The sequence below is a fragment of the Chenopodium album genome, chromosome 3, assembly GCF_948465745.1.
Source record: "Chenopodium album chromosome 3, dcCheAlbu1.1, whole genome shotgun sequence".
Taxonomy (NCBI): Eukaryota; Viridiplantae; Streptophyta; class Magnoliopsida; order Caryophyllales; family Amaranthaceae; genus Chenopodium; species Chenopodium album.
The window spans coordinates 84,987,166-84,997,329 of NC_137836.1; the positions used below are offsets into that span (position 1 = coordinate 84,987,166).

The 10,164-nt window shown below is 34.3% G+C and overlaps 2 protein-coding genes across 2 annotated transcripts; one reads left to right on the top strand and one right to left on the bottom strand.

The window, feature by feature from the left end:
• Positions 1 to 431: 431 nt before the first annotated feature.
• Positions 432 to 3,154, top strand: LOC145621171 (protein BOLA4, chloroplastic/mitochondrial-like). The gene is made up of 3 exons (XM_081675910.1): positions 432 to 898; positions 1,431 to 1,498; positions 2,839 to 3,154. The coding sequence occupies exons 1-3, from the start codon at positions 584 to 586 to the stop codon at positions 2,990 to 2,992; spliced, it is 537 nt and encodes a 178-aa protein (XP_081532036.1). The 5' UTR covers positions 432 to 583; the 3' UTR covers positions 2,993 to 3,154.
• Positions 3,155 to 3,642: 488 nt separating this feature from the next.
• On the bottom strand, positions 3,643 to 7,673 carry LOC145621182 (protein STRICTOSIDINE SYNTHASE-LIKE 3-like). Its single transcript, XM_081675921.1, has 4 exons — positions 7,162 to 7,673; positions 5,188 to 5,460; positions 4,668 to 4,835; positions 3,643 to 4,299 (listed from the first exon to the last, which is right to left on the bottom strand). The coding sequence occupies exons 1-4, from the start codon at positions 7,488 to 7,490 to the stop codon at positions 3,885 to 3,887; spliced, it is 1,185 nt and encodes a 394-aa protein (XP_081532047.1). The 5' UTR covers positions 7,491 to 7,673; the 3' UTR covers positions 3,643 to 3,884.
• Positions 7,674 to 10,164: the final 2,491 nt, after the last annotated feature.

A 10,164-nucleotide genomic window follows, 5' to 3' on the forward strand; every position in this document is an offset into this window, starting at 1 on the left:
TCATACCACACTAAGGGCCTGTTCACATACAATTATTTTCAGTTCAGTTCAACTCTAATAAGTTAAGTTAAGTTCAGTTCAGCTCTAATAAGTTAAGTTCAGTTCATTCTAATTTCTTTCTCTTATAAAATATTCAATTCATTTCAGTTCAGCTCCTAATTTCTTTCTCTTATAAAATATTCAATTCAGTTCAATTCAACTCTAATAAGTTCAGTTCAGTTCAGCTCATTTCAGTGAATGAGAACATGCCCTAAACCAAATAAAACTAAATTAAACCATAATTTTAAGAATTAGGATCAAAACATTTTCAATATAAAAAGTCAATAAAGGTGTAGAGAAAAAAGTATAAGGTGATATGATGATTACCATTGTCAATCAGCTCTTTTTTTAAATCCCCGAATGAAACTATAAACGAGGGTTGCAAAATGGCTAACACGAGCATTCAATCTTTGCCACTAGGCCAATATCGTAGGTTCATTACTTCATTTGGCTCATGAGATAGATACCGCATAAAAATACCAAATAACAATACCAAACGGCAAGACCAACTCAAGCCTATTTCACTCTGTCTTCTTCTTCTTCAATGGCTATGAGTGCAAAGCAACTAATCAGGCCATACATGGCGTATGCAACCACAATCCGATGTCGGACCCACCAACTCCTACTTTCGGGTCAATCCAAGGTTGCATTTTTCCACTGCCCCACTTCTCAAAAAACCCCTCTTCGTCTCCCCAATTTGTTGGAATTTTCTGGAAAATCACCTGTAATTTCTGCAACTCCTCTTCAATGTAACAACTCTCGTCGTAGATTGAGATTTACAACTCGGGCTTCAGCTCCTCATAATGTTAATGACCCTGGATCCATTGACTCCACTTTGATGCAATCTATGGAAACCAAGGTCTTTTTTTTTTTGGTCACTGCTTAATTTTTTCTGATTTTATCATCTAATACATGGTTATAATTGAAATTGATGATTAAATTGAGGTGGGTTTTCTTTTAATTTTGTTTCTCTTTTGATTTTGGAAAATTGCATCGATTTTATGCTTAGACTGTTCAATTGGGAAGCTCTTATTGTTTATTTAGAGCTTTTTGGGATAATCTGTCACCCTAATCATCACCATTTCTTGATTAATTCTTTCTGAATTTCGAATTATCAGTGATTGTCTGAGAAATTTAGAGTTTTGACTATCAGTGATTGTCAATATGCCATAGTTGGGATTAATGTCTATGATTATACAGGTTAAGGTACTTAAGGAAGGTTAACAGCATTAGTTTTGAGCACTTTGCTATTCTTTACTTTTTATTATCGGGTTTTCGATGTCTACCAGACTCTCATAGCTTGGTGCTTGTTTATTTTGCACTGGTATATGGTAGCTGCCTCTACTGTTATATTTGTTGTCTGACATTGTTGGTTTTCATTGTTTAAACAGATTAGAGATGAGCTAAAAGCTGAATCTGTTGCTGTTAAAGATGCTTACGGTGATGGTCGGCATGTCAGGTAATTTGCTTATGCTTTTTTAAAATTAGAATTTTAATTTTGAGGTATCTAAGGATTAATAAAAGTAGTATCTCTGAAATTGGAGGTTAAGGATCCTTTAAGGTTGTGATATTAGTGTTTTTAGTCTTTTTACCTTAGATAAGGACCATGCCTTGGACAAGAGTGCTGGACTAGAGTCGAATTCTTCTTTGTATTTAGGAAGAAGTGGTATGAAACTTATAGTGTTGACATGTTTGGATTGTTCATTTGTTCCAATGGCAAGTATGCATATATCTGCCATTTCTTTCTGACCTCGCTCATAAGTCGTAAAAATATGTCAAGTACCTTTTATCAACTGCCCAGACATTGCTCCATTGTGGTACTCTATTAAGTGATCATTCTGTATGTCATTTGAATCATTGGCATGCTATTTTCCAAGGATAAGGGTGTAGGAAATAACTGTAGCTTATGTTTCTGAACTTTCCTGCTAGTTATATCCCTGCACTGGTAGAACTGGCGTATGATTGGAGGGTACTGTGTCAGAGTAGGTTTCTGAGTATTAAGAGATATATGGGGAGACTCTAGGGATTTATCTCATGAAGCAAAACAAACAATGAGGTGCTTGAATTTTTAATAGATAAGCTATGGATAAAAACAGTGCTTGAGTGAAAACAGGTGATAAGAAGGCTCCAAGTATTTAAATAGGCTGCTTAAGGAAAACTGTAGCCAAACTACAAAAGTGTGGCCTCAATATCATGTGTAGCCTGTACTACATAGAGTCCTGTCATGCCGTGCATTACTATGACCTGCATATGAACAAGGTTGTCACTTACTCAAACCCTCAAATTGAAATCATGTTTGTGGAGAACCCCCTTAAACTTAATTTGAAATAGAGGTAACAAGAAGTGCCATACACAAATTCAAAACTCTACATTTTTTAACCCACTTCCCATGTTATGAAACTCTAAACATGATAAGTTTATAACCTTTTTGCTGTTGCCTGTCCTCGTGATTTAAGTTGGTGAAACATGGTGCCCAGTGCCTGCAAGTTGCTCATTGAGGTGAAGTTAGATGTGATTAGTTTGTTCTGGATGGAGGGAGTAATTCAAAAATATGGTCGAGCTTTTTCTAAAACAAAATCTCCCTCTCACTCAACTCCAGTGAAGTACTATTACTATTTTTAAAAAGAACATCAGGCTATAAGGCTTACTATTCTGGGCCAAATTTTTTTAGGGTTCCCCTTTTTTTTGGGACACAAATTATTCATACAGTATACCTGTTACTGCTATGAAAAAAGTACACTATGAAATCAATGCATGCTCATGTTCACTTACAGAGTTTTTATGCCTTTTTCATGCCAGCATCGATGTTGTATCTTCAGCATTCGAGGGAAAAACAGCTGTGAATAGGCAGAGAATGGTGTACAAGGCTATATGGGAAGAGCTTCAAACCACTGTGCATGCAGTTGACCAGATGATTACTAGAACACCCAGTGAAGCAGCTTCGAACAAGTGAAAGTATTTAGAATGTTAAATACCAACTCATTGCTCGGTTTTGATTATTATAGCTGGATTCAATCGGCTGTGGTGGGGGTTTTATACGTTAATCTTAATTGTTAATGTTCTACATTTCTTTGGGCTTTCTACCCTGGGAATATACTTCATTTTTTTTTCTCCAGCTCAGAAATAATGCCTTAAATATGTCTAGAATTTGTTTGCACAAGAGGCGGCTGGAATCTTTAGCAAGTATCTCCTCCAAATGAACCTTTGCAGAAACTTAAGACTAAACCAAAACTTTGGTGATGAAAAGAGAATAAAAGCATATTCAGATTAAACTCATGAACACAGCAGCATTATATCCTCTCATCTCTAGAGGGAGCACTTTTGTATGTATTGTTCCAGATGGATAGCTTTCACACGGTTTCTATGACAATTCGAAACCTAGGCTATTTCCGATTTTCCTTCATTTAAGAGAGTTCTCATGTACCCTATTGTCCTTATATGCACACCGCACACGTTTAAGTTTAACCATTGATAGTTAACCTCTACAACACTGCTGATAAATACAACATGAATATTACTGTATAAGTATGCTTTCATATTGAGGTATTGAAATGAATCTAACAAGAGAGTGAATAAATGATGAGAAATAACAGATAACCGATCTAAAAAAGTCAAATATGACATTGACGATATTGTACTAAGATTAGGGAAGTACTGATTATTTATGGCCTTCGTCAAAAAGCTGCAACGGTATTAAAGATATACATCAAGGAAAAACGAAGCAAACACATTTCTTTCCTAGTCCTTTGTAGTATAAAACTTAATCAAAAGTTAAATGAGCAAAAGAATGCAAAAGCGATTAGGAAATGTCTGATAAGCAGATGGCAGGTTGGCTATCTAGCCTCTCATCTCGAGCTTGATCCCAAGTCGTAAACTGCAACAAAAGGCATTAAGACGCTTCCAATCCAGAGTTTCCCATCTTTCTCTTCGACTTCACTCACAGCTTTCACAACCTTCCCTGGACTATCCTCCAAGATCTGTACGATTTCACCTTCAGGGTTATACTTCACAATGATTCCGTGAGGCCAGCCTCCAATGAAGACCATGAACTGATACTTTGCTTTGATTGGCAGCTTGAGCGAGAAATTCCGTAATCTTGGTGTTGCTGCCAACAAGTGGTTTGTCCAGCTGCGACGACAGTGCAATGCCACCCAAAAGTCACCGTCTTTGTTGGTCCTGATGTTGTCAGGAAATCCTGGTAAAATCGCAAATATTTCTGAGGTTCCAGCCTTTTCTCCTTTCAACCAATATCTGCTTAGCCTGTTGGCCATGTCATACAAATCAAGGGCGTTATCGTGGATTCATGCAAGATATTAGCTAATTTAAGTTCAATTCCAGCTCCATCTTGTTAAGGGCATCAGAAAAAAGAGTGAAAATATAGGCTATCAAAGTAAAATACTACCTATGTCAAATACAAAAAGTTTCAGATTGGGGATATTTCATGAACTGTGTATAATCTAAAGATGGGTTGAACTTGTAATTATTAATGTCATTTACTCCAATTAGAGGAGGGAGATACTTTCAACCCAACTATATGGAGCTAACAAAAGAGTAAGAAGTCGATATACATACGAGCAAAGAACATGTATTCATATATGGTGGAATAATAAGAGGAAATAATACTACACCTGCCAATGGAACCTTCGCAGAAGAGAAAGAAAGATCCATCCTTACTCAATGTAAGACCATTAGGGAATTGGATGTTCTTCAGGAGAACAGTCGTTTCTTTTGTCACTGGATCATATTTCAAGACCCTCCCACCATCCTCTCCAGAGAAAACCAACTGCATGAAATGTCTGATACCAAAGCATTATGTCAGTGCACAAGTATGATGTTGCCCATATTGAGCTCAAGGTTAAAAAAAATAAAAAATAAAAAAAATACAAATGGATCAACAAACCCAATACATACAGTTTATAGCAAATGATCTATAATATACACATGAATATTTCAACGTATTTGAGATTCAAAAGGGTGATGTAGATGAGGACTGTAGGGAGTTGTAATCAGGGCCTTACAATGTTGATTAAACACACTACTATAATTTAATCGGATTTCTGAAATCATACTTGACTTGAAGGTTATTTTTGCCACATATAAACTATAACTAAGCACATCACCAGTATTTAAGAGGAATTAGTAACTTACCTTCTCTGATACTGAGCGCTACTGTCTGTAAAATACACATTTCCCTCATCATCAATATCCAAGTCATTTGTAAATGTTAAAGGTACCCCTTCTGCTTCAGTTACAAGGGATGTTGCCACACCTCCTTCTGGCCCTACCTTCATTAATCCGAAATATGCATCTGCAATGTATAGTTCACCAGTCTTCTTGTTGAACCTAAGGCCCAGTGGTCTGCCACATATATGCTCGTTCTTTATGTAACCTAACGGATTAGGCTGAGGATCACATACCGACCTGATTTTCAGAACAGCAATTAAGAAAATGTTGTAAATGCATTGCCTCCACACACAGAAGTAGGTCTTGTATAGGTAAAATGCTCAAATGACATACAAAAAGACTCCTCTGAATATAAAATTGCAAACTGTATGTTTCATAACAATAATAAATTGAAAAACACTAGTTTTTCTCTTAAAGAAGTTGAGTAATAAGGAATCACAACTATACAATCAATCACCAATTATCAATTTCGAAAGAGTCAAAAGAAATGGTTCGATCCTCTTATTTCTTACTACATATCTTATAAGGAGATATATGATCAACTGATAATTAGAATAAAACAGTAATTAAAATCTCTTCATCTTGGAACCTCTTATTTTTACTTCTATCATCTCCTTTCTAAACATAGTATCATTGCATCATTTAACACTGCACAAGCAGCCTCGACTCTCTTTCACATTCATTCAGCACACTTCTTTGGAACACAAGGATCATGATTTTGATCATTCTCCTCAAACATAGACAAGATAACTTCAATCATCACTCAATTTCCGCATTAGACTAGGCTCGACATGCTAAGCCGTGGTATATAGGCTGGCAAGGCTGCATCTCATTCATTCTTCTAAGCTAACACATGACTAGTTGTTCACCATAATATACAGCCTATTCCATAATCTATCTACCTATCTAGGTAGCTAACTTGTTACATGATTGTAATAATTAAGACTTTTTTCTTGTATCAACTACCATCCATATTATTTGACCACTTAATTAGCTTTATCGTTTTCATATAGTTGTCACTAATCCTCTGTAATGCTAACTTATTATGTAGTACTTCGTATTTGGTAGTATCAATGCAATAATAATTGTTACTCAGTAATTTATAATTCCTAAGGAGTACAGTACAAAATACCAATAGCTAAATTGCGGATTTATTAGTAGTTTAGTAGCATGTTAATATATTAAGACATCATTATCATTATCATTAATCAATTCAGTGATAAATGATAGCTCAACCATAACCTTTAACTAGAGTATCAATCAGTTCCCATTGAATTGGCTAATACCAGTAATTCGCGTAATAAATTAATCATTTGTTGTCACCATATTTCTTACCAAAACTTTCGAATTAAAAAATGGTACTCCGTACTTTATTTAGCAGAGTAAATCAACATGTAGTTTACTAATTAAACTAATAGTAGTCAATAATTCAACATACATGATCAAATGCAGTTTATTCAAAGTCATCATTCATGTACTTATTATGACCAAGAATAGTAGAATAATCAAATTAAATTGAATATAATTGCACCACGCAAAAGTTTCAATCAACTTAAACTTTAGTTTTATACAACTGAACTAGTCAATTAGTCACTTAACCACGACTGACTTACCAATAACTTCATTGTTTACAAAATTTAAAAATTCTTTGACTATGATAGCAGATAGTACAGCATAATTTTATTCTAGAAACAAGAAATAACTTTTATCAAATATTGGAACGACTCGAATTTTACTCCACGTTAAATGCAACAATTTGACCGATATATTAGTGAATTACTCCAGAAAATCAATAATATATCGACTTCTACAACATCTAAAAAATGTACGTCAACAATTGACACAACACAAAACAATGCCATTATTCATAAATCATAAGATAGTAATTAACTTAATAATAATGATCCGAAACAAAAACAACCAAAAATAAAAACTAACCGATTAGCGGAAGTAAAGGCAAAATTGGTCCAATTGGTGCCATCCCAAAAGAGAATACGACCATCAGCAATACCAGTATATGGGCCACGGCCATTCGGGTCAAAAACAAGACTTTCGGGTCCTTGAATTTGACCCAACAATTTTACATCCGAATTCTGCAACAAATTCAGTGAATCTTTGATCGTTGGGATTTCGGATTTATCAGGTAATTTGACCTCAACAGAAACGAAGTTTGGAAACCCGGAAATTGAACTGTGGTTAAATGGGTCAAGCCCACAATAGAGTGCTAGTGCTAGTAGTATCCAGCCCAATAAAATTCGGGTGCCCATTGTAAAATACGGGTTTTGGTGGAGAAGTGCTTTTCTTGGGGCAGGGGAAAAGGAAAAGGTGTTTGGAAACTTTGTGAATGTTGTGATGAGTTAAGTTTATATCTCTGGTAGAATTTAACAAGAGTGGTAGGTGGGAAGCAGAAAGTTTATGAAGTTATGTTTTATACACACTACCTTTTCAAGGCCGTCCATCTAGTCCGATGCACGAGTTTATTTATACATTTTTTAAAAAAAAAAGATTTCGAGAGTGTTTGGTACGAGAGAATAGAGATTGCGATAGGGTGATTTTTATCTGTAAATAGATAGAAGTTAGAGTAAGGGATATAATTTTAATATACTTTGTAATTTACGATAAATTATACTTTTTCAGTCCATTAAATTGCTGGACTTTCGTTTTATTATTATAGTCTCAATGATTTTGCCTCAATTTTTTTTTTTTTCTTTTGGTGATTAAAGAGCCACAAGGGCCCAGAATCATCTGAAACCGGGAGGAAAGCCCAGAAACTGCAACAAAGCCCAATAATCTAACACTTGCTTGTTTTGGCACGTACCAATGTACCATGTCCATCGCTACCAGCCTACCATTTGGCACGAAATTTGTTTCTTATTTTAAGATGGACCATATCCAGTTTTGAATGGGGCTTTTAGTTCATTTAATGTTTATGGGTCTTATAACTGATCAAATTGTTATTGGGCTAGGTTGAATGGACTTGAGCTAGCTAAAGAGTAAAGCTCATGCCCAATGATTTGCACCCAACATTTAAGGAAGATAATTTTGTTTACAATGGTCCATCATAATTGGCTACAATATTACTTTTTTTTTTTTTTTTGGTGTTTACTATATTACTTATTAGATCTAAATATGAAATCGGCAACCATATTAACTTACTATAGATCTAAATACGAAAATCGGCTACCATATTAACTTAATATATCGAAATATGAAAATCGGCCACCATATTATTTTTTTAGATCTAAATGCACATGGTATGTGTTTTAAATTTTAAAAAAATGTGATACTATTTTAACCTCAAAAGTTCCCTTAGAGATTAGACAAACATTAAATAAATAAATAAATAAAATCGGATGTGTACATCCGCTTCAAAGTTACCTTAAATTGAACAAAAGTTGCCCTATAATGAATGAAAGCTACCTAGTACATATAAGTTATTGTGATATAAATAAAAGTTATTTAAATTTAATGGATAAAAGTTACCCTAAATTCAACAAAAGTTACCTCTCGATGTACAATAATATTATTATACATTAGATGTATACAAAAGTTTTTTTAGGAATTAAATGGCATCGACTAGTATAAAATGATCTCGATACATAGAGTATTATTAGTAATCTAATCATTAGCCTAAAACTAAGTTGTGGGATATTTAGATTAGATGGATTGAAGTTTCAAAAGTCATTGTGATGTAAACATAAACACATACATATGTTACATACCTCGGATGCTGGACAAAGGTTTGATAAAGTGGCCCATATAATATAAGTGGAGTGGCAAGACATGAATAAAATGGTCGTATACTTTTTTAGAGGGTCAAATAGCAAATTAATGGAAGAACAACTGTTGAGCACAGAGGAAGGCCAATTTGTTTTAGGCATTACTAATGGACAAATACAAATGGTTGCTATCGTATTTCAAACCTTATTGTGCTCATGTTTCTAGATTTTGCAATTTGCATGCAACCATTTGTACTTGTTAACTGTACACCCACCTCACTACAACTAGTATATACTCGGTACTACTTTTTCCGTTTCACAATAACCAACACGTACAGTTGTACTACTCATATAATCACTTTGAGCATTTTTTTTTTTTTTACTAAGCAATCATGTAAAATACAATTGATTTAGTACTTCGTCCATTTTACAAAAATGACAATCGACCAAAAAGCTTGGTCTCACATAATTTTTAAATAAAATGTGAAATTTTAGTAAAGCGGGGGATGTATTATTACACATTTTCATATCATTTAGTCAAACTTATGTGTTGACAAGCGTGTTCAGTCAAACTGTATTCGAGTATTTCGAAATAGAGGAAAGTGATGAGTTAAAAAAACCTAATGTTACTAGGTTTCATCGGACCCAATACAACCTCGACAATAATTGTAGCTCATTCGCAGGTAATTATAACTCATAACATTTAACCCCCTTGAATTGAAGGCAAAATCAATTTGAAGTTTTGAACCATTAATGCATGACAATTCAATATGGCTAAGAGGCTAAGATTAATTGCCCTCAGCCATAGGTCATACGCATGTGATCGTGACTCTTATTATATATTGATACATGCAGAAAACATTACCCAAAATCACCTAAATTAGTTCTTTAGGATTAATCTAATAGCCAATTGAATCATAAATGACATAACACCCATAGTTGATAATTAAACATGTTGGTGAGGTGCACAAATATTGGGTGGTGATGCCAAAATCTACTCTTGATAGCCAAAATAATCATAAATTATATAAATCAAACAACCAAAATTGATGATTCAGTCTATCAAGTGAAAGTGAGTGTGAGTGTGAGTGTGTGCGTGCGCCTATGTGTGTAAATTACGAGTATATGAATATACAACTTTAAGGAAAATAATAAAGAGAAAAGTTATCCAAACTAAAGTTATTTATACATCGAATTAGACTAATGACATCATTTTGATAAC